General features: G+C 39.8%; 2 protein-coding genes across 4 annotated transcripts; both read right to left on the reverse strand.

Annotated features, from left to right (window-relative positions):
* Positions 1 to 6: 6 nt before the first annotated feature.
* Positions 7 to 5,798, reverse strand: LOC144475247 (uncharacterized). The gene is made up of 2 exons (XM_078190943.1): positions 5,276 to 5,798; positions 7 to 3,848 (listed from the first exon to the last, which is right to left on the reverse strand). Exon 2 carries the CDS (start codon positions 3,821 to 3,823, stop codon positions 257 to 259), a length of 3,567 nt encoding a protein of 1,188 aa, XP_078047069.1. The 5' UTR covers positions 3,824 to 3,848; positions 5,276 to 5,798; the 3' UTR covers positions 7 to 256.
* Positions 5,799 to 7,362: 1,564 nt separating this feature from the next.
* LOC144475248 (esterase FE4) lies at positions 7,363 to 24,581 on the reverse strand. Of its 3 annotated transcripts, none has more exons than XM_078190945.1 (8): positions 24,386 to 24,581; positions 16,060 to 16,348; positions 14,559 to 14,744; positions 13,043 to 13,245; positions 9,854 to 10,010; positions 8,963 to 9,271; positions 8,476 to 8,620; positions 7,363 to 7,724 (listed from the first exon to the last, which is right to left on the reverse strand). In XM_078190945.1, exons 1-8 carry the CDS (start codon positions 24,524 to 24,526, stop codon positions 7,562 to 7,564), a joined length of 1,593 nt encoding a protein of 530 aa, XP_078047071.1. In that variant the 5' UTR covers positions 24,527 to 24,581; the 3' UTR covers positions 7,363 to 7,561. The 3 variants fall into 3 exon arrangements, with proteins under 3 accessions (XP_078047071.1, XP_078047070.1, XP_078047072.1); XM_078190944.1 differs by having other exon boundaries at positions 8,963 to 9,286; positions 24,386 to 24,580; XM_078190946.1 differs by lacking the exon at positions 24,386 to 24,581 and adding an exon at positions 23,870 to 24,324 and having other exon boundaries at positions 8,963 to 9,286.
* Positions 24,582 to 25,617: the final 1,036 nt, after the last annotated feature.

The raw sequence follows: 25,617 nt of genomic DNA on the forward strand, positions 1-25,617 counted from the left end.
AAATTACAATCTTCTGTGTAGAAAAGTACAATCTTCTGTGTAGAAAAGATCAAAGAAAATTCAATAGGTCTCCGTTAAGTATATACATCAGTGCCTATACACAAGGATCACTGGGCCGCGAGTGTCGGTGCAATTAGCCATGTACAGGGGTCCGTAGATCGAGCGGCAGTCTCGCAGTCGCAGCAAAGGCAGATAGAGTATCAAAAATAAATAGATATTAAAACACTGGATTTCGATGGAAAACGGCGCAACAAATTTAAAACCTATCAAACGAGAAATCGTTGTGATTCGTTTTATTAATATTATCACAGATAATGCTTTTGACCGCCGGATGGTCGTACTTCAATAACTTCGCGATCAGATTGTTGTATCTCTGCGCGTATTTCTTCTCTGCGACCGGAACGAGCACATGGGCGGCGATGAAAGTGGCTTCCGGTGAACCGACCTCCATCAGTCCCTCTATCACCGACAATGTGGCGTCGTCGTTTTCGTAATCTTTGAAGTTGTTCATCTTCAACACGGAGTTCAATAGATCAGCGATGAAACCGAGGAACAGCTGCGTGTATATGTCGATGAGCTCTTTGAGCTTCCGGCCGAGGCTCAGACCGAAGTCCTTGGGCGTTTTGGCGGTCACTTGCTCCTTCTTGAAGAACAGCAACAGGTAGGACGTGGGGTCCACCTCAGGTGACAGGGTGGCGTGAAATGCGTTCATAATCCCCTCGAGCACCTTGAGCTCGTTGCTGCCTTTTATTTCGAAGACTGCTTGCTTCACGAACGAGCCGATAAAATGGTTAGTTTCGCGGACGTGCGACCACTTCGGATTCGGAACGTCCCAGCCGTTCTTCACAGCTTGGTTGAAGATGTCGGCGAAGGTCTTCATCCTGGCGTCGAACTTGTCGCCGGCGTACATGAGGTACGAGTTCAGCGCAAAGTTCTCGACCACGACGACCGGGATCTTTGACTGAACGAAGAGGAACTTACGCAGGATGCTCTCGGTGAGCTTTTCGGGCAACAAGTTGCAGATGTATGGGCTGATCTCCTGGATCAAGGGACACCAGTAGGTGCTCTCGTTCTCGGAAATCTTCACGATCACGGATATGATCAGTTGGATGTAGTCACTGACGTATTCGTCGGAGACCGACGGGATCATTCTGATCACGTCCAAGATTGCGACGTTATTCCACTGGCCGAGCATCGGGATCATCTCACTGATCAGGGTCCAGCTGTCAGGCCCGGGCTCTTTGGCGAACTGCGCTTTCGCGATGGAGAACAGAACCTCCCGGATGGAGTGGTTGTCGTTGTTCTTCCATTCGAACGTCAGATACGCGTAGAGTTTGTCTTTCGGTGCCACCAATCGCATTATTCGGATCTCGTTCTTGTGGACGGATACATATTTAGGGTTCAGAGGGCTCTGCACAAAGGCGAGGACACGATTCTGCGGGATCCGTCGGCACAAGTTCATCATAGTTACCAGAGCCTCCCGCAGATAGTCCCCTACGCAGTACCGGATCACAAGATTCATGGAAATCGGTGGGTTCGAGTACCTGGCGCAGGAAATGGAGGTGTGCGAGAACGTGTAGTCCTCCTTCGCCTGCTCGTGATAGATGTCCAGTCCTTGGGCCGGCGGGACCAGCGGTTCAAGGATCTTCGTCAGCGTTTCGCCTTGCACGAGCAATGCTATGGCCTTCAGGCAGGTGGCATTCTTCTTGGACTTCAAGTCCTCGAGACTCTGCTGCAGGAACTTCACCGGGATGTCGTTGTACCATCGGCTAGCTCGCATGAATCGCATGGCGTCCTTTTGGTGACATTTTTTGTGGAACGCGGCTAAGTACTCCTTCCATTTGGACAAGATGCTGCTCGGATCCTTTTTCAGCAACGCCAACGCCTTAATCATCTCTATTTCCTCTTCTTCCTCCCAAAAAGAATCAAACAAACTCTTCTCGAACTTTCTGAAAAAATACTTGAAGGACATGATTATCGAGTAACTGTTTGAATCGTTCGATTTTATTATCCTCTCAACCTCCTTCAGCAACCAGGGATAATCCTTCACGAATATCGGTTCCAATCGAATGTTCCTCTTCACGCGATCCCAGTTGAATGTGTAGATAGATACGACGACATCATGCAGGAGGTGATCTCTGTTTTCGCACCAAGGAATCTCGTCGGATTTGTAGTGTTTCGAGACTTCGACCAGGCAAGCCTCCAAACACATCCTCTCGTACTCGGGGTACTCCTGCAAGAAGTTGCAACGCAGGGTCGACTTGGAATTCAGTTGCACTAGGATTTTGATCTCCTTGTCAATCGGCTGCTTGTTGAGGATCCTAAAGTGAATGGCCGCTTCGACGATCTCGGTGCCGATCGTTTTCAACTCGTCCTTAATGTGGACGCGTACTATGATGTCTAGCAGAACCGACCATATATTCTTGTTGAGGCGAGGAACATCGTAGATCTGCATCAGGTTGCTCAGGACAATCGCCAGAAACATGGACTGCTCGTTCTTGTGTCTGTCTCTGACGTAGGTCAGGACCTCCAGCAGAGTCTGCTCCTCGTTGTTCACTTTACAGTTGAAGATCATTTGGCAGACCAGAGCTGCCCTAACAGCCACGTCCACATTCATTTGGATCTCATTCTTGATTTCAGGTATCGTGTCTTTAGTAGGTAGGTAGCACCTCCAGGTATTCCTGAAGTCATCGGTGCTAATCTTCATGCCTTCTTCTATCTTGATTTTGGCTTGCCTGATCCTCTCGTCGGCCGGCAACAGCAACATCAACTCGAACGTCACCAGACTGCTGTTGTCCAGGATGTTATCCCCGTAGATTTCGCGGTAGGATTTGATCAACAGGTCGGCCTTCTTCTCTTCCGGGTAATGGGTCAAATAGTTGAGCATCGTGTTGGTGTCGAAGTCGGCGGTTTTCTCCGGGAACAGTTTGGGGAACATGACCTCCATGTGTGTGGCGCTGATTATCTGCAGCGGCACCAGATCGATGAATAGTTTCGGCTTCCTCAGGAGATGGTCCTTGGCGTTCTTCATAAAATACTCGGCCCGCTTTCTGCTAAGAGTTACCGGCACCGGTGCTTTCTCGTGCATCTCGTATAGCCCGACGAATGAGCTCGGTCTCTTCTTTATCATCGCCGCGAGGACGTCGCCCATGTTGCTGATGTCCACCTTGTGAACGTTCCTATGATTGGGATCCTCTCTCGGGTTGCTCAGCTTGAAGTAGCGTACGATCAGGTCGGGGTACTTGTGGAAGATCGTTTCCACCAGCTTGCGGCTTAACACGATTCTCCTCTTCACGATGGTATCGAATATAAAGCTCTCGCTGCAGGCAGGCAGCAGAGGCAGCGCCTGCTCTAAGCTGTAAGCCGCGGTTATGGCATTGAAGAACTTCTCGGCGAGCCCCGTCTCTTTCAATCGGATAGATAACTTCTTGATTATGCGTTTCCGGGTGTTCAGGGAAACGAAAGGGAACAGTTGATCGAGGAAGTACTCGATGTTGGTGAACTTCTTGTTGCTGCCATCGAAGAAGCTATTAACTTGCAATGCTTTCGCTACCACCTCCGCGTCCTCGGACTTCAACGCTTCCGAGATCGCATTGTAGTTGTCCTGATTCTTCGGGTCCCGTTTGATCAGTATCTGAGCCGTCTGCGCCTGTATCAATGGCGCTAATAAGCGGGACACCTTCATTCCTTCCATTACTTCCTCGAGGCTGTTGCTCTCCGAAGTCCGCTCCTTTATCAAGGTCGCTATACATTTGTACTTCTCGCCGGCGGTTTTACCCGGAACCGACTGGATCGCGTCCAAGTACGGCGTCTGGATCTCCATTTTGCCTTCGGTCGGAGTCGGACAGCTTGAAAGTAAATGTTCAAAATGAAATCATGGCAGTTCGTCGATAAAAAGGTTTTCTTATCATTAATCTTATCGTCGCCGGTTTTACATTTTTTATATTCAAATTGTTGATATTGAAGCATGCATTACAATTAAAACGACGAACGGTTTAAATAAATACGACAATATGCGTTAGCTGCTTTTAGAGCTCGGTAAGTTTAATGTTAAACATAAGTTATTGAATATAGTAGAAACTAAATATCGAATTTATTGTCTGTCTACTGCGAAAGAGGTTCGGATAACGCGTTATCGATAACGCCGTAAATTTCCTGATTGAGATGCCATCTTGTTTAAATTCACGTTTCGCCGAGGACACGATTAAAATCTTGAAATACATAAACCGAACGGATAACCGCCCCTCTCTAAACGATTATATAATACTGATACAGACAGTGTGATTTGTGGCGTGCCCTTTAAACTTTGTTAATTAAGCACACAACGGAAATTTCGCCTCTTAAGAGTTCTTCGTAATTTTTTAAATATTTTTTAATCGAACGACATTCGAATCTTTCGTAAGATGAACGAGATAAATTATGATCTTTCGATTCGTAATTTCATCAATTAGTAATATTAACACTTTTTTATTTCGTAATCACTTACGTCATAAATAATTGTTGAAAAAATTGTTTATAAAGTCGAAATTCTAAAGTACTCCACTGAGTGTCTGATCTTTGGCAGGAGCGTTTTCCTGTGCGCGTATACATTACCCGTGTATTTCAGGAATTCTTTTCCACATTTTCTTACGAAACTCTAACTTATCGCATCCGAATTATATCCACAAACGTTTGAAGAACATTATCATCGAAGCTACATCGATTATTCTTAATCCCTCTAATAATAATAGATTATTAACCGTTCCTTTTCAATGGCTGGCGCAGTGACTACTGTCGAAGACTTCCGAACCGGAAATTCAAAACAATGTTCAATTAGTATAGCAGAAATGAACTCTTACATGTCCTAAAATAAAATAATTATTTTCAACGAAACAGCATAAATCTAAGAAGAGTGTATTAACTTTTTACTAATATATTCGATGGTTGAACAAATTCGTGGGTTTTTTGTTTTTGCTTTATAGCACTTGAGCATTAATTAGCAAAGTAAGTAAGCTACTGGGAAAACCTCCTTCAGCTCAATAAAACTGACATATAGAAATGAAGTACCACAAATCAAAAAATCATCATTTTTGACATCTGCTATTTTTAGCTTTTCATTCGAGGTTTCATCTCGAATTGATTCCGCGAATTTATTTAACCCAAGAGAACGTTTGAGCTTTTACTCAAGATCGCGCTAGTAATTCTTTCTCAAGTAATTGCACAAAACAAATCGGCCCGAAAAAACAATTTCCAAAATACATCGGCGAAATAACCTCGGATGTAATATCATACGTACCTCGCGAGACGAGATCCTCCGACAGGAAGATAAATCGATTCGTTAACGAAAGGTTATGTGTCGATGACTAACGCCGACGAGGATCTGCAGGAAAAAACTTCGTCCGGAAAACTGTTGCTTGCCACGTTGAATTTAATGAAAACAGACCGGCCGGTAAATTGAGGTTTCTTCTGACGTTTCACTGCGAATTTTTACTCGTTCATAGTTCGAGATATCGTACGACAGGCTCGCGACAAAACACGGGCGAGTATACGTTCTGGTCGCGACACAAAGTTTACCGTTCAATGTGCAATCGCGGATTGCATACGTGTTTTTCCGGCCGACCAAGTTAGGTTAGGTCCGCGATCGAAAACATCGACGGGCCGCGGCCTTGGTTCGCCGAGGTTCCTTTTATCGTTCACTTCGGGGTTTAATTGTCTGATAACGCTTTCTCCCGCGATATCAATACTTTCTTCGTCGAAAATAATAACGCAACAAATGAGACGACGAGTAGCTCGTCGAGCTACACTGATGTGACGCCTGGTCCGACTAGCGCCTGCGCAAACGCTGTTGCTGTAGTGCCCCTAAATATAACTCGATCCATTGTACTCGCTCCGCCGATGACTAATCGACATATCTGATACCTGACGCAACCGCCCCCACCCACTCTTTATGAGCTTCTAAATTTACTGTTTCGCATCTTCCTTGGGCAGCCATGTTAACCGCTGACTGCATTATCTTTTCAAACGACCAGATACCGCGACAAGTGCACGAAATCATTTCTTCGCCGATTAGCATTGCCCAATAGTGGGGTTAAAATTAGCTTTTTCATCGTGACGCAAATTTCTTATTAAATTCGATCGATTCGTTATTCCATTTACCAGGTACTTCTTATAGTATTAAAATACTTACTAACAAGATAATCGATGTTCTTGATAAACACACAACGACGAAACGTACCTTCTGCGAGCAACTTCATGTCACGTACAAATTTTAAATACTGTCTTTTACGATCGGGGATATCGAAAAGTAATTTCGACGAAATTTATATATATTAAATATCAGTTATATTTAATTACATTTAAGTATACTTGATTAGATAATATTTAACAGACTAATTTTGTGCATTATAAATACTTATTAGAAAAGTAGAAAGTACGAAATATCAGGATCATTGAAGTAATTTATTAATGCTGTAGCATTATTTTTATTTTACTTCACCAGATAAAAATCAATGCACTATAAAATAGTAAAACACTCAACATTATTATTATATATTGATATAATTATTATATGTGGAATTATCAAAATTATCAAAAAATGATACGAGCGTCTCTAAATTCTTGTAATTACCTCGAAGATTTTTGTTCCTACACGCGGGTCTGCAATCAAGTTATTTCAATAATTAATGCGCTTCGAGTGTGTACACTAACGAAACGTTTGTGATGATGCAGTTGCATCACAATTTTTCCTCGTAAGGTAATTACCATTTGCTCGTATCGCAAACATTAATCTTTTTATTCGGTTTAATCGTTCTGGTCCCACTCATTTTATTGTTTGGTCGAACGGAAGAATTCGGCGGCTCCTATGGACGTATCTTTTAATTCCATTCGCTGTCGTAACTTAAAAGATTCGTCACAACATTATGTTTATCTAATTTTTATTCTGGAAGTGTATATCTTCTGCAATACAGGATTTGTCAATATTTAATCTATAAAGTGTGTATCCTCTGCAACGTTACATTCGTTCAATTTTCATTTCGAAAATGTATGTTTTCTGCATCGGTGTGTTCTTTAAGTTCCAATGTTCATCTAGCTTTTATTTCAAAAATGTATATTTTCTTCATTAATATGTTTATTCAATTCCAATATTTATCAAGCATTTGTTTCGAAAATATATATTTTTAAATCGAGACATCTTTAAATCATTCTCGGTATATCACATCATACGTAAATAATTTATTCGTACTAAAAACTAATTTATACATTACAACATTTAATATTTGCCTGATAAATGCTCGATAGTTTATGCAAATATATAAACAAGAAATAATTTGTCTCTGAAATATTTATCACAGAGTGAGGACTGCAGAGAAACATAGAACACCGTTTCATGAAAAAGAATCAAACTTTATTAACTATACTTATATATTCGCTGCAGTGTTATCTAATACATCGTTCCGCAAAAGTCTTCACTTTCCAGGCCTACAATTCTCTCTCACTTAATCGGTGAGACCGCTCGGCTGGAGTAGATAACATAAGTAGATATACACGTATGTACAAGCAGCAAACGATAAGACTCTAATCATCACAATTTGTTCTTCATATACTTCCAATTGAACGTTTGTTCTCCCGCTTTCGTCGTCTCCATGCGAAGCTTATCACCGATGTTCATATATCTGATTGTATCCCCCTTCTCGACCGGCTTCCATAACGCGGAGATTAGGTTCGTGGTCATCGGTGTTGGATTTCTTAAACGGGAAAAACAATGGTTCAGAATTTTAAACGCCGTCGATAATTAACAAGCCTAGCTTGTCTCTCATCGGTCAATATTTTTTGATAATAACTCGTAAACAAATCCGCGGATTGTATTTTCACTAAGGCAAAAGTTGCTTAAAGCAACCACAGGAACTTCTCATTTCCCGGCAGTATCATAATTTTAGGACACGTTGTTTTACATCTTTCGTAATTATTAGTTAATGATACCAAAACTAGAAAGTCGAAATTTAGGACCATCAGCTCTAAAAACTCTCACGATGTCAAATTCACTTAATGACACCAAAACTAGGAAGATAAAATTCACGAATATCATCCTTGAAAATTCCCACAACATCCCCCAATATCCCGATTGCGAGTGACTTTTGGAACACCCTGTATTTTGTTATTAATCGAAAGCCTTTCAAGTACAATCCGTCTCATCGAATGCAATCATAATTTTGGAATACCCTGTATTGCTTTACAAATGAATTTCTCAACCCTTTTAGTGCCAAAGGACGATACATCGTTGTTGGCTACTCTGGAGAAAATATTTTTACTAAATAACAATTTCATATCTTATTTCTCCTCCCTTTTCGAATTTAGTAATTATCAGATTCCACAAAATTCTTGCAATTTCTTTCCAAGACTTTATCAAATCATATCAAATCAGTTTTGTAGATTTCGCTCGAGCGCGCGCGACTCTTTTGGTCGACGCTAAAAGGGTTAATTACTTGACAAACGTACCCAGTTTTCGCGAAGTCGGTCCACATTTGCGTAAGATACTCGATAACATTGTGATCCTGGGTTCCCGGTTCTGGCGCATCCAGACCAAACGCCTTTATCGCTTGAGGATAGAACAGATAAATCAATTCCTCCGAGTGGGTCGCTCCTGCAAGATACACGTGCAACGAATTATAAAATCATTCGTCGTGATGAATTATAGTATAGAATCAGTGATCGTGTTCGCGCATTCAATTCGTTGTAAGCGCCGACATTTTCTTCGACGATCGCGCCTAATTATGTTATTTAATTGTACCGTTCATTTTACAACGACTGGCGAGTACCGTGCATTTTGCAATAACTGGCGAGTAGCAAAGGCTTTCAGACACTCTATCGTATTCATAAAATTCATCGTGTCTGATCGGTTACAGCCCAATTCTGCAATAGATGCATCGAATGAACGGTCCAGTCGCGTCGATACGGATTTTGTAACAATACTATTATATGTTACCTCGGCTCTCCACGCCGAACATCTGTTTGGCCAGCGACATTTTCGGGTCGAAAGTGAATTTATAAAAATAGGTGGGTAGGTTCTTCTCAGCTTGAATCTTAATGACATCGTAAATTCCCCTGATGAACATCATGTCGCTCATAAACAGCGCGTAGTCGTCCCGCGTGCTCATGTCGATCGGCTTGTCACCGAAGTACAAACGCCTTAAATCCTCGCAACTGACGTTATCCAACCTCATGGTGTCCTCCATCTCCGGGTGCATCGCCCTCCCGAAATCTGAATCCAGACTCTCCATGGCCTTCGTCAGATCTGAGTATAGAAATCCTATAAATGCGACGGAGCGTAACCGTGAAATTAATACTCGATTTTCTCGCGAACTTCGTCTGAAAGCGAATTCACAGGGAAGCACGGAACAGTGATCGTTGGACCGTAGATTTTTATGCAAAATAAAAATCGTCCGTATCAATTTCTAAATTACACCATTTTCATTTTAAAATTGTTTAGAATTGTAAAGATTTTTTCGTAGAAAATGATCGAATAAATGTCACGAGCCAAGCGTATGCTACAATAAAAATGGCAGAAAGTTTAAGTAAACTCAGTTCCATTTTTATCGTAAACTATTATGGTCATTTTTAGTGTTAGTGTTAATTATCTAATCGAGTTTAAGATAATACAACATTATTCCGTATTTGGTTTGCCTATTTTTGTGATATGTGCATAAAATCCACGGTCCAGTGATTATCATTGCGAAGCGTCGAACTGTGCTGTATTAAAATGCGAGCAGCTTTTAGAAGCTTTTCATATTTTCCGAAGCGGGGATGTGCAATTTTACGATACGTCAACAGGATATTTTGCGACGAGAAGGCTTGATCGACGGTAAATCCTACTCACTGCTCACTAAGAAGCTGCCTTCGTTTTCGTTGTAGCCTAGTAACAAGGGTACTTTAACTCCGGCTTTCATCAGGATTGATGGATGCTGCGGCATAAATGGCTCCGAAGATTTGCTGTCGATGGTCGGCAAGAATGATCCCATCATGACATATGAGTTCTGAAAAATGCGCCACGACAAAAGCTCCATTATGCAATCCACAGGAACCTTGTCAATTGGTAATAGATTACGAATTTCGTGTAAATATCGGCTTAATTTATTAAGATCGGTGGGGCCGTGGAAAAATCGATTTTTCAAACAGCAAACAGACCACAAACATTTGTATTTTCTCGCTTTAATGCAGTGATTTTAATGCAATATTTCATTATGTAATATCCGTAAGAAATATTTAAAAAAATATTTGATCTGCCAAATTCTATATTTTAAAAGATGGAAATTATATTTACTGTTTTAAAAATTAAGAGTGTAGATATAATAGAATATTTACGGTCTATTTTGCTACTAAGAATATAAATGTAAATAACATATTTATAGTTTATTTGCTATTTGAAAAATTATTATTTCCGAAGTTCTTAAGACGGGAAAACAACGACCATTGCAATGTCAATTTTTCGCTAAAGATCTCAGCAATAATTCAAAACATTCTAAGAAACCCGAAAAATATGCTGTCTCGTAATAATTGTTTATTAAAGGAAACAATTGCTCCTCGCTACATATAAAGAACAGGTTACCGACGAAACAATGTTGCAACGTTCGGCGCAACGTTTCATCGAGTCTTCGTCCTTGGAATATTTAAAGACGATGTTACGAACACGAGGAAAATCGTGAAACCACTGAAGAACGCTTAAGACGCATTTATCTCACGAAAAATAGCAAAGAAAGTCGGTTGCAGATTTCTCCCGGTATTCGAATTTCTCTTCGACGATTCAGCTTCGTTATGATCGGTACAATTTCGAAACTATTTCGAGCCTCGAGTTGCTCTTCAATCCTTCCGCAACTACCTTGACGAAAGCACAACATCGGGGTATATTTAACAGTCGGAAAGCGAACTGTCAAATGGCGAGCTGAAAGGCAGTGCCGAGTCACATTTGACTCGAACTAAATTAGCGTGCCTTAGACCTTGTGAAATCAAATTTAAAAGGATGTCTTCCTTTTCTTTTAAGATACTCTAGACACGTTAATTTTTCTAGTAATTTTGACGAACCACGCGGGCGTGTAAATTAATTGCAAAAATTCGTCAAATAGCAGTGTTGATAGTCTTGGTCCAAATTATATTCGTTATCTTTGTTATTAAAATATGTATTACTGTAAAATATCTTTTGCTTTATCTTTTTACTTATGAAGGGTGCATTAATGTCGTTTACATATGAACGACGTTATATTAAAATCGTTTACATCAACATGTTGGAACTCTTCGAATTCTCTTACTATTCTAAATCACATCGTACTCAATCTTGCTATAAATTCTTACTATAAATATAAAATAATACATTTTTTAATTTTTCAAATCTCTGTACATTTTTTCAATCGCATCAATTTAATCTTGTTCATACTAATATATTATCTTACAAGATAGCTCAAAATTCGTTCTAAAGTCCGCCGAGGAATGTTTAATCGGAATCGACGATTCGACGGCCGCGATTTCCACCCGTCAGTTAATACGAATTGTACAGATTAAATGGAGAACGATAAAATCAAGCTGGTCTAGATGTTCCGAATGGATAAACTTGTGCAACCTAAATAGAAAAGTTATCGGAGAAATCGGCATAAGGATATCCCGGACAATGGCGGAATCTGGGGAACGCAACGGAAACCGACGAGTTAACTCGACCTCCGTTGTGTCCGCCCGAATTCCGGCGCGGTATTGAATCCTTTGTCGACGAAGAGGTAAGCCTGTAATGCTGAAAGGCCGGGTTAATTGAAAAACTGAACACGTAGAACGTAAGCTCGAGCTCTCGAGGACGATACACCCGCGGAAGCTCCTCGCCATTCAACGAAATCACTTTACGCAAGAGGTAAACTCCGTAAAGGTCGAGCAACAGTGACGAATGGAACTCGTTCCATTCACAGAGCGAACCCTGGACGTCGGAGACCTTCCGGTTCTGTTTTCGTTGGACGAGAAGTTTGACTCCTCGCTCTTCAGCCGCTAGTTTCTGCCTTGATTTCGCGACGACGTCTCGCAGTCTCGGTTGACGATGCCATTCAAATTTTATGGGCATCCATTACGAACGCGTTCCGACTGGAAAACTCGAGAACACGGAAGACGCACGCTGCCCTCCCTTAACCGAATTGCCCTAACTCTAACATTTCTGATGATCCGAAAAATGAGGCTTCAAGCTTCAATCAGCGGATCGTGAAACTCATAATTTATTTCTTACAGTATCGTGATCGTATATTGAAGAAAGCAATTTCAACTCAAAACTGTTATTTCAGTGGAGGTTGTAATATTTTTAATATCGCTGTAGCATTTAAAATGACTTCAGAATGACTGTAATAGGATCAAGTTATGGCAGGGAAGATTTTACAGAAAGAACCAGATTCGCAAGAATAACATGCTCCAAGAAATCAAGTCTTTGAGCTGAAAGTTTTCTTATGGTATACAAAGTTTTCTAAAATTCACTCTCAATCTGGAAATGGATTTTTGAGGTCATTTGAAGTAATCTTTTCCTTTGCATAAATTTTCTACGAGGCTCCGTTTACGAGTTATTAACGAGGAAACAGTGACCAATGAGAGATAAGTTCGGTTGACGCAAGGTAACACAGCTGGATGAGCCGGACAACGCCCGATTCCACTCATTGACTCTGCCGCCTCGCGTCAAATACGCTCGCTTCTCATTGGCCAGCATTTTTCGTTAATATCTCATAAACAAAGCCGCGTATTGCATTTTCGTCAAGGAATAAGTTACTTCAAATCATCTCAGGAATCTCTCACTTTCCAATTGCGAGCAATTCTCCTGCCACCGTGTATGTTCACGTCACTGAATAAAATAAACGTCCGCCGATCGATTGTCGAAGAAAAAATAAAATAAACGAGCATTGAAAATAACGAATCTATCCAAGATCTGCTAAAATACTGTACCAACGGATCTAACGAAACGTGATTTGTTAGCTTGAAAAGCAGCGGATCTAATCAGCAGATTCTTCCGCGAAGGGACGAGATTGCTGGTAAACAAAATCCTTAAAAAATTTACCAGCTTTTTGAGACACTTCTGCTGCGCGTCGGCGAGCTTCTGTGGTTCTATGGTTCTCAGAAAGTGGACCAGTTCCTCGGGATCGGTGGTCTCTTTGCCGAGTTCCGCTGCCAGGTGCACAGCACTCTCCTTCACGTTCTTGGTCGTGATGGCCCACGGATTCGTCGAGACGCCGCTCTGCGCGATCGCCTTGTGGAACAATCCTGCAAGACGGGCCGCGAATAAGCTCGTGAATGTTCTGCGATCTCGGGTGCCAGGCCGAAGGAAAATTCGAGGGAACGAGGTGGAAAGATAAGAGCTAGACGAGCTCGCCGTTTCAACACAATCGAGTAGAAGTAAACAGGGTGATAGCCTGTTCTGGTCGGAAGTGGTATAACGAAAGTAGAGACGCGCCTAAACGTCGACTGATTCTGAAATGTAATTTTCGTAACAGGCTGCACGTAGGATCGTGACCCGTTTGCATTGTGCAGCCTGTTTCTCAATTAATTCGACCGCTGCAGTTGTGCTGCACCATTCGACACGCTGAGAGCCCACTAAGGTATTAGTCTCGATAATTAAACATTTTCGGATAGATCGATAAACAAATGAAACTAAAAAAAATCACCTCTGGTTGTTCAAGATATCATTGATAGGGTTTCTACGTGTTTTTTTACTTTACTTCAATCGATACCATACTATTGAAAATTAATGTTCCCAATTATTTAAGCGTTACATATCGGAAAGCTGATGGAAATGATTTTTTTTTATAATTATGCATATTCAACTATTCCTTCTAAACATTGTCAGAATTTACTGTTTATTAAATCGTGCATGTTCTAGTGTTTCATCCAAAAATTGCCAGAAATTGTTTTCTTAAAATCGTGCAGCTTCAAATATTTCATTTCAAAGCTGCTGGGAATTATTACCTTATAATTATACGTCTTTAATGATTTTACTCAAAAACAGCCAGAAATTATGTAATTAAAATTGCGCATTTATATTGTTTAATTACCCGAAATTGTTGTTTCATAAGTATGCAGCTTCGATTATCCCATCTAAAAGTTACCAGAAATTACTTCCCGAAAACGATGCACCTTCGAGTATTTCCCTCCGAGGTTCGCCTAACTCGTGAAACCGATATCGCGCAGCACCGCGGATCAGCCTAATGTTACGCGCGTGTTCCATCCGAAAGACGATAGAAGCTGCAAATCTAAAATTTGATATGCGCCGCGAAGCTTCTGCCACGGCGGTGCATCTTTTTCCGAGTCGGAGATTACAAAATAATTTAGTCGCAGCTTGCTGTTCTACTTTTTAAAGAATGATACACCGTGTTGCAGATAGTGTAGCACGTTCCGAGGGAAAATTATTTTTCCAGACGCGTTCCGCGCGACCGGAGAGAAAGAGAGAGAAAAAGAGCGAAAGAGAGTGAGAGGGCGATTATTGGATTTTTCTCGGGGCGGGCGTCGGTTAAATGTTGCACGGAGGGTAAACGTCGCTGGAAATTTTCCGAGCCGTCGAAAGACCGCGGCAACCATACCTTGAGCCATCGGCGATATGCATAAGTAGTGCACTGACGCTGCACCGGCGCTTTCCCCGAATATCGTTACGTTGTTTGGATCCCCGCCGAAACTCGAAATGTTCTGTTGCACCCACTTCAGCGCCATTACCTGGTCCTTCAGGCCTTGATTGCCGGCCGCTTCTTCCGTCTCCAGATTTAGGAAACCTGAAACGAGGAAAAATTATTCTTCATTTCTTAGAAATGATGCGCCGCTTTAGTGACTTTCGGTCATCTTATATCACGACGCGCCACACTCAATTTTATTATTAACACTTTACCGACCGGCCGTCGATTAATCGACGTTTTGTTCTCAGCGCATACCGACCGGCCGTCGATTATTCGACTTTTGCTCCACAGCGCTTACCGGCCGGTTGTCGATTAATCGACTTTCGATCTTTCTGTTAGATTTGGTTAGGTTAGACTGACAAGTAGCAAGCAGCAAGCATTTTTTTTTTATTAAAGTAAAAGATTTTATTAAATTTGGTTACCCTACAATAACACGAAGCGTAAAATTTTACCAGAGCTTAAGAAAGGCGCATCTATTCCCGCGCGTCAATCTAGGCCGAAACCGAGCCGGTGTCTCGGACGATCTGCGGCTGAATGGGCGGTGAAAAGGGCATAGTATGTTCGAACCGCTACCGGTCGGTAAAGTGTTAATTATTAAAGTTAAAGTACACGTGTCATATCTTTAAAGTTATGATTTAATCATTGCAGTATTGTATCGTTTAAAATTGAAACAATAAATGCATCGTCTACAAATGACAAGTTAAATAAATAATCAAGGAAGGAATCAGGAAGATGGACTGTTGAGTAATTACATAAAAATAGGCATTTCAATATTTAACACCTTAGAAATGATGGACATTTAACTTCTACCTTTCTGTCGATTTATACGAATTACGTTTGGTGCAAACACTCTTCATATAGAAATGCATCTTGTGCAACCACTTTTAAAATACATCCTACGGTACCATTTTTGATGCCATTCAAGTGAAAGATCACGTACTCAGATCTTAATCTTTTACAAAAGATCGATCGTTTTACAAAATAAAATATCCTGTAATAGCTTAACAAAAATTCTTTCTTTACTATCGTTCATCTTTTATTGCATGTGCATATGCAAGTATTTTAGAAATGTTTGAAAAAATCGTATAGTATATTGCGATTGGTCTGGGTGAATTTTTATGCGAAATAAAAATTGTCTGCACTTGATAAATTAATTATGTAGACGTGAATTTCGTTCTTTCATCTTATGAATGCATTTCTAAGGACAATGCATTATCAAATTCTTCGAATATTTTCATCGTCTTCTACGCGATCATACGAATTTCCGTCATAATTGCGCTCCAGATGCTGGAATCGCAATTTATTCCGAACAAAGGTGTTAATCGATGCAATCGCGACGACGGAAGGGAAATAGTTAACACGACGATCGGGTGATGATTTCGGGGCGAAAGTACGCGAGATATCGGATACCCACCCAAGACACCGACTCTGTAATTAATCGTGACCAGAACAACGTCCTTTCGGACGATATAATCGGGCCCGTAAACCGTGCCGTCGGAAGATCCAGCGACGAATCCGCCCCCGTGGATCCACACCATGACAGCGCGTTTCGAGGACACCTCGATCGCCGGCGTGTAAACGTTCAGATAAAGACAGTCGTCGCCGCCGATTATTTGACGCGTCATGAAGTCCATCTGAGCACAGGTACCACCGAATTCCGTGCATTCTTTCACTCCGGTCCATGGTTCCGCTGGTTCTGGTGACTAAACAGAAGTAAAAGTGTCGCATAATTTATTTTATAATACTTATTATAAAATATATATATTTTATAATTTATTTTAATCATTTTCTGTCATATGGAATTATGGGGCTTGAAAATTGGGGAACTCGTGTCGTGTTTGGAAATATTTATTTTTAATTTGCGATCTGTGTATTTTACTTAACAGATATATCATTTAAGTAATGTGGAAATATATAGTCAAATATTTCCAGAATATATCTAATATTCCTATTAAGTTTATAAAATATTTGTGTATTATTGAAATTTATAATATAGAGACATTATAATATTAATCTGTCATAATATGGAAATATCATCATAATGAAACGCATTATGTTAATATATTATAATAGAAAAATATAGTAGACAAATTTCATTAAGAAAAGTGCTTAATTATAAAACTGTAACGAGTACCAAGCCAAATATTAATACGAAGATACAAGTATTTCTTCTATAAATTGTGTCAGCAATTTCTCATAGTCATCTCCATTATTTGTATCATTAAAATATCCTCAATGCTTTGTCACGTTATTTAAATATACCTATAATTAACCACGTAGTGATTACACACGTTCATGGAAAAGAAAAAGTTCACTTATGACTGCTAATGTTTTTTTGAATAATTACCAATTGCCCTGTTATATTAGTTTAACGCGTCCATGTACGATAACATTTCCTACTTTCAAAATCCACGTGATAAAAAGTTGACGATACGTGCTCTAAAAAAACTGCACAAAAAAATTACAAAATAAAAGTGTGAATCTATTTTGGAAAAATAGATCATGTCCCTCGAAACGCTTCTGCAAAAGTTGTCTGCATCTTGTCAAACAGATAAATAATGAAGATGCCCGAGTAATCCGATTTAAATGATATCATTTTCGGAACGCTGGTTTCGAATGCATTCAAACGTCCGTTCCTTTGCGTAGGTCACATAATAGGCGGTGCGGCTTCTGAAAGCGATGTGCATGGCGCGGTTCATTACGATCCGCTGGTACACTTCGACTAATTAGCCGCATATTAACAACCTCTTTTGGTATTAGCGTGATTTGGATATCGCGGAAATTTACGCGGGCCGGCAGAGTGCCAGCTATCTCAATAAAAACCCCAGAATTTCACCGTATAACAGTTAATCGTCCATCTGACAGCGCGAGCCATATTTTCAATCATGCTCCACGTTACTACTTAACAAATAAACAAACTTAACAAACACTTAGAGACGATCGGTCCTAATCACCTGTAGACTCTATCGCGGTTAATCACCGTTTCAACTTCACTGATTATTTATCGCGACTATTAGACAATCTTTTACTCATTTTTAAACAATAAATAATTCATGAACAATAATATTCAGTGACAACAACTCGTTAGGGAGGCCAGGCGTTTATATAATCGCCCTGACCAGTCTATTAGTGTTCTCGGTTGTGTTAATTATTGATTTACAACATCATTGGAAAAAGTTTTTTAATGCATCGTTATCGTTATCTGTAACTAATTACGATACCAGGTGTGCTACTTCTTTTTTCAGTAAATGGCACAGCTAAAAACAGTTTCTTGAATCTGTTGTCGTTCTTTCTCTATAATTAATTGTTCATTGACGGCAATTAGTCTTCAATCGTCTGCGGAAACGAAAAATGTAATCAGATAAACCGAGCTACCAGTGTTCTCATTTTTGTAAAATAGCCAACGAAATCGCTGAAAACGATTATAGATAAATAAATAATATATATAATAAATTATTCACTGGCAACAATGTCTTTTTAATTGTTCATGCGGATAGGAATTTATACAATCAGAAAAATTGTGCTATATACGCGTCCGTTTTTTACAAAACGGCCAACGAAATCGCTGAAAACAGTGCCATAAATTTATCGTCGATCTTGACGCTACAATAAATCATTCATTGACAACAATGTCTTTTTAATTGTTCATGCAGATAGGTATTCGTGCAACCAGAAAAATTGTGCCGCGCGTCTGTTTTTGTATAAAATAGCCATCGAAATCGCTAAAAAGGAGAGCGATGAATTTACCATTGCTTTTGTCTCTATGATAAATAATTCATTGACAACAATGTCCTTTTAATCATTGTCTGTACAGACAGAAATTAGCCGACGAAGTCGCTGAAAACAGTGCCATTTTGTTGCGCTTCTTGCCGCGCAAGGATAATTATTCACAAACATTTTAGCATTCTTTTTAATTGACTGCATAGGCAGAAATTTATGCGACCACAAAAATCGCTTCTGTTCGCAAACTGGGCAACGGCGTCGCTGAAACCCGAAACCGGTGTTCCGACGGTGAAACATTTAAAGAGGAAGCCACGCCATCAACCGTTCGACCGTAGGTTCTGCGCCCGTGTCCGTTGAATGCCCCAATTGCCAGTGATTGCGGGTATAGGCCGCTAACAGGAACTAGCGAATGGTAATTCGGTCTGACAGGCGAATGAAAACTTCTTGCAACTGCAGCGGATTTCGAAAATGCATCCGACGTGGCGTAACAAACGATATTTGAAATCTAGTTTATACAGTGCATCGACGCTACAATAATATTATTTCATCGATTCACCCCATAGAATCTATGGCATACAAAGTGTTCCAAAATTATGGCACTTGCAGGAAACGAGAGATTCCTGAGATTATTTGAAGTAACTTTTTCCTTTACGAAAATGCAATCCTTGGCTTCGTTTACGAGTTATTAAAGCAAAACGCTAACCAATGAGAGGCGAGCTCGGTTGCTGCTAGGCGGCCGAATCAGTGAATCGTCGGGGCACATTCGCGCTTATTGGTTCGGTCGTCTAGCGCAAGTCGCGCTCGTCTCTCATTGGTCAGCGTTTTTCTTCAATAACTCTTAAACGAAGCCGCGGATTGCATCTGCGCAAAGGAGAAAGTTGCTCAAAACGGCCTCTGGTACCCCTCATTTCGCGGAAGTGGCATTATTAAAGAAGCCCGCGGTTCGATAACCTTTCATTTTACAAATCTCGCGCGATAACCTTACGGCCGCGAACACGCCATGGAATTGATCGTGTACACTGCAGTTAATTCGTCGCAATTACACGATGAATTTGCATTCTATTAATGCCGCGGGCCGCGACGCGGCGCGTTTACGGCCGCCGATAAATCTGGCACTGGTTTTCTTAATTTATGTCGCTCCAGGAAACTTTGCAATTAACGCGGACCTAATGTATTTGCTGTAAATCATCGTCGAATTCGGTCATTGTGTACCAACTGAAATTTTGTCCATTATTGTTGCCTAATTGCCGCTTGTCAAGTATAGAATATCGTTAACAGGATTTATTCACGCTATAATCGTAAATAATTAATGCTCGTTATTCGGGGAAATCGTTACGGCGAATTATTTAATTATTCGAAGATCGTTCGCGCAAAAATAGGTCTTCGTTGTGGCATGCTAGTCGAATCAAGAGCAAAGATTTTGTACCTTCAATTGTCGTGCGTCGAGTTGAAACTGTCAGCTAATTAATCAAAAAATATGTATGTATCGTTTAGAGAACTAGTGCAACGAGAACATTTATACAACCCAGTGTGCTGAACTAAATAACCTTAAATTCATTTTGTAGCGCGACGTTAATTCTAAGATTTTTGTATATATAATATTCTATACGTGACGAGCTCGGTACGCCGGCGACGCTCGCTGGCCGTACGCGCGGCGGAGCAGGTACCGAGAGTCGTAAAAAGTACGAGACTCGGTACCTCATTGGTCAGGGCTGGAACCCAAAATGGGTATAAAAAGGGCACCCGCAGCTAGAAAAAACAGTCTTGCGACAATCTTTGAAAAAGGCAGTGTAGAGAGTAGATGTGGATAAAACTGACCTCTCTGCCACCTTTGGAAAAGACGAATAGGGAGTAGAGAGTAGAGGCGGATAAAGCTGACCTCTCTGCCCGCCTTACTGAACTCAGTGCGAATCTTGGTAGATAGGTGTTACGCCTTGACCCAAGGAACGATCCGCGCCGCGACCGAGACGACCCGTCAGTCTAGCCGTGCGAGTTCGGTTCTCTGTATTAGTTTCTTAGCGCAGTAGTTAAAATCGTGTGCATATTTGTTTTGTTTTTTTATGTAAATAAACTGTTTCAATAAACTAAAGTGTTACAATTTTATATTCATTATCACGACTTTTCACGAAGATTAATAATACACAAAATGATTCAGCAATGTAAATTAAAAGATCCTAGAAATTGTTATTCAATTTCAAAGAGGCTCGTTTAATGCGGTTCACAGTCGACGCCATAAATAAACGTCGACGCGTGAACGAGCCCAGAAGTCGTTTTCAAAATAATCTAAAACGCGAGGGAGATCGTTGTTTCAACGTTTGGCATAAACCAGGACGATCGATGAGTCTGTAACAGCGAATTCAACTCGCAAGTATTGATTGATGCCGATAGAATCGTTTGTGCTTCGAGATTCGCGAAGTAAAGAATTAGAAATTAACTTTTGGGGGTTAGAAATTAATAAGTAGGGGTTAATATTCATTACCCCCCCCCCCCAATCATGATTATTTCAATATATTATTTGACCGTTTCCAATTATCTTAGGTCACAGTTTGAAACTGTCTTATGTAAAAGAGTTGCGACAATTTCGCCAAATCTTTTTCTACGGAACTTTTAATTTAATACAATATCTATAAAAATAACGAATATTCGCCTGTTTCGATTTGCAACGTTTCTGCTTCCAACGACTCATACATATCATTTCCTTTCACAGCTATTTTCAGCAGTATTGATTGTAAAATAGTTAATAACCGCGGTTTATATGAAATTTTAGCTACGCCACCTCGACGTCTCCTCAACTTTCAAATTAGGACTTCGAAATATTCCGGCGTTAACAATTATTTTCATATTTGTGCTGTGCCCGATCTAAAAATAGCAGTGCACAGGCAATAATTAGCCAGTTCGTCAGCCACACGAAACAACGGTATTCCTTACTTTTATCGGACGATTCTTATCCGTCGATCTGCTTCGAAACGTACTTTGGAACGTCGAACTATAAAAACTGACGTTGGAAAATTTTTCGAAACGATTGACAGCCGTTAATTGCCATAATCGACCCGTGACCGGGCAGATTTCGTTAATCAATGGAACAGGATCCGTGTGCCACGTGTTGAAATTTCAACTCCGCGAGCAACGGTATTCGAGCTTCAGCGATTTCTTTCACTCTTCGACGACTCTATTTTCCGTTCTCCACGGTGTTTGCGACCTTGAGAAGGCCATTAGAAGCCTACGCCGGTTCACGTTCAAGGCCAGACACGCGCGACACGCCTAGCTTCGATCCATAGAGAGCATGGTCGATAGATCCGACGCGCGAGATCCAAAGAGTCTGCGTCTCGTATCGGGGAACGTATTTAGTAAACATATCCACGGTTTCACCTTGGTACGTCAATTTTTATTACTCAGTCTCTAATCAGCAATGTAAATGCACATAAATGAGATGCAGAGAAACATAAGAAGGAAGAAACAACAGTAACGTAACAGCAGTTACAGGAACGCGTGCTTATTTGTACGTAGTCAGATGCGTAAATGCCAACTTGACGTTCTATAAGAGAAGTCGAAGCTTCGTTTCTTAATCTGATTTTTAGAAATTGTAAAAGATTTAAAACTAGTTCATTTTTCATATAGAAGCCATGTTAAGCTTGAAAAGTCTTGGGATTTGGAATATTAAGGTGATTAGTGGATTTCACGGATTTATAGCAGAAATGAGTGAACCGAATGATGGATTTAACATCATTGAAAAATGCTATCTCGTTAATTCTAATTCATTTAACTGTTATATTTTCTGACAATTAATTTTCTTCTTTGAACAAATAATTCCTAACTTTTCTCAATTTTCTTCTGTTATGTTATGTAAAGCTTCTGACAGGTAATCTTAAACTTTGCAAGTTTTATTGAGAAGAAATACTTTGTAAAATATATTGAAACACCAAGTATGTTAATAAATAGAATTATACACAATCTTAAATATCGCCGGTTATATTCTTGTAAAACTAGTCCATCGTTCGAATGTTCACTGATCAAGAAAAGGGATTAATGTTTGTGTAGATCCTGGATCTTGCAACTAATTTATTTTTCATAAAAATCCACTGTCTATCGATAAGTCTATGGTTTTTGTTCATCAGATAACAGATCTTCGACTGCTCTTTGAGAGGATGCTAGATCGAAAATTAATTGTTTCGAGAGTTATTAATTTTGCCGTTAAAGTTCTTATAGGATCGAACGCTGCGAAGCGTCGCGAAATTTAACGAAAACTTAACGGGCGTGCCTCTGTACATCTTCGAAACACAGTCTTCGAAAGTTTCCCGATATTTCATCCTCAACGTCTTTAGTTGATTCTCGGACAAACGGAAGGTAGAAGGCGATTTTTAAAGGTTATTTATCATCAAATTTTGTATTGGCAATTGAGACGAGTATTGGCGCGTCCGGAAAGTTGTACGATTTTCACGGGGACAAGGTTCGAGGAGATCGTATTAAAATAATAAATTGTTGTCATCTGCAGTAGCAGATTCTGATTATTTCAGAAGTAATTATTAGGTGACTCTACACAAGCGTGAAAAACTGTAGAAATATCTGGGTTACCTAAGCCTCGATGTAAATAGGTCATCACGTAAGATATTGCTGATTATAAGAAGGAGATAAATTATGCTACTGCACCGAGGAATGATGCTGTTTGGAAAGATATAGTCTTTGATGCATTCATTAATGCTGAAGAAAATTTAGTGGAATCAGAGAAATTGTAATAAATATGAATGAATGAGTAAATATACAAATTATATAAAAATATAAACATATAAATAAATGTATAAATTAATATACATATATTTATTATATATACAAATAAAGGATATAATTACTACAGCAATATAAGGACTACTTTTTGGTGTAATTTAATTACTTTGCACTCAAAGGGCATTAGCATACGTCTTTACATGGTTTTGAAAAATTATTAAAACTGTTACGGTGTGTGAATATATTATAAAATGCTATAAAGTGTCCTGAAGTGTCTTCAATTCCATAACGCAGAAAATCCACCGCCTAACAGTTACACCTGTTGTAACTCGAGTCGCGTTCTTGAATCCATTAAGACGTTCGTTTTCATATTTATGTTCCATTGATTGCAATGCAACTTTTGCAAAAGGGACCAATAGACCGCTGTTATTTATGCAAAACAGATGTGCTATCCGAGAAATGGAAATGAGATAGAAAATTCTTCCATTAGTCCTTTCATTACAATAGTAATAGACTTATAGTCTTATATTACATTATATTATATTATAAAATATAATATTCTATTGTATTGTATTTTATTGTACTGTATTGTATTATATATAATATATTAATATAGTATTAAATGCCGATTATAGATTATAGACAGAAAATCAGCACCCGTAACGAAAGGATTAATCATTTTCATGAATGCAAAATACATTGACGTTTTAAAGTACTTTTAACTTGTCAGAAATTTACGATCTAACCAAAGTGCATATCGCGAAAAGTATCTCATATACCTATAAATTCTAGTAATATTTGTGTGCTACAATCTCAAAGAGCGTCATCCACGAAATATTTACTGTCATTCACAAGTAACGTAATCTTCCGTCATTCATAACTCTCCGCACGTAACACTGAACTCATATTTAATATACAGTAGAACCCCGATTAACGAAGCTTGATTTTTCTCAATCTTTATCATAATAGATTGACAAAGATTGATAGATTTTTAATAATACGGATAAAACAATAGAAAGAACCTCGATTAAACGACGACCTACCGCCTCACGCAATCGACTCAACAACTTATCGATAATAAAACGAAATTCATTTTCAATTTCCTATCCAAACAATCGATGTTCTACTATACCACAAAGTTCACCAAAGTTCACCAAAAAACAGTGGCGCGGATCACGCGTGTAACAATCGAATCTGCAACATCACTCGACGACCAACGCGTAAAACGACGATCGCAACGTCGAACAAGTAGCACGGTTCGTGTGATCCACGGAAGTTCACAAATGCGAATTCACCTTGAACCTAAGTGGGCCGACCGGCGGTTTCGCGTATGGGATCCCGCGGAACGCGATAAACTTTCCACCGTAGACGTTCTCCTCCACGGAGCCATGGATCTGGCCCTGTTTCACGGTCACCAACGATTCCTCGCGCGCCATGTGACAATATGAACGCCGCTTGTCGGAGCAACAAAACTAACTGACATCTAGTGTCTCGCCGGAGCCACAAGTGTACTGCCGTTCCGAGCCAATGAACCGCGTAGTGGGGGGATAGCGGAACCATCTACCGAGATCTAGCGATCTAGCTCGCAGCGATGGCCTCGAGTATGGCGGTGAACAGGTTCCAGCGGAGTTCGAAAAGTTTCTTGGACACAGTTGCATATACAGCGGCCGGGTGACTGAACTACAGATATAAATAATAATAGACTACAAGATCACTGTACTCAATAGCTACAAAATAGCAGGATATCTATTTTTAAAGTCAAGGAATCGAGTCATTACAGGTCATTTTAAGTAGGCAAGATAATCGCGCTGAAATAATGCTCTCCACCGACTACATACTGTTTAAAACGGTTTTGTAACTTTGCCATTACACGTTATGCTTTCGGCAATTTATATAAGATTGGCATAATCTTGTCGTAATCTCATCCATGCTGGATCACGATAAGAATGGCGAATTACATTATTAATAGGTTATAACAGTAACATTTTAAGAGTACGATTTATTCGATTATGAATTATTTATGTACAAGTATGAAACGTCCGGGTTTCATAATTATCTGGCGTCATCATACGAATGACGAGACAGAATTTTTGAGGACGTAAAATAAGTACAATAGTATCTAACAACCTTCTCACGGTAAACAAAGTAAGATTAAAATTTATGCGCGCGAAATCTACATTGTATGCACTTCTATTTTCTAGTGCGATTCTCGCGAACAGAGACGAAATTTAAACAAACAGGATGGATTACGCGAATTGCATAATATCATTCGAGAAATTAATATCGTATCTGTTCATAGTTCGTAGATAATTTGTAACCTTTGCTCAGTAATAGCGATATGTTATAATCTTTACTTGCTCAAAGTTGGACAAAACTTTTAAAGTAATTTAAATCGAATTAAAAATTTGAGGAAGCTTTTTTAAAAATCATCGATCTCCACAGAGAATCTGAGAATTATTTTTAAACATTGCCTTATCGATTGAGAACAAGCTATATACTGTTTTCTTTGTATGTTAATGAAATATGC

Source organism: Augochlora pura, chromosome 9, assembly GCF_028453695.1.
Source record: "Augochlora pura isolate Apur16 chromosome 9, APUR_v2.2.1, whole genome shotgun sequence".
Lineage (NCBI taxonomy): Eukaryota > Metazoa > Arthropoda > Insecta > Hymenoptera > Halictidae > Augochlora > Augochlora pura.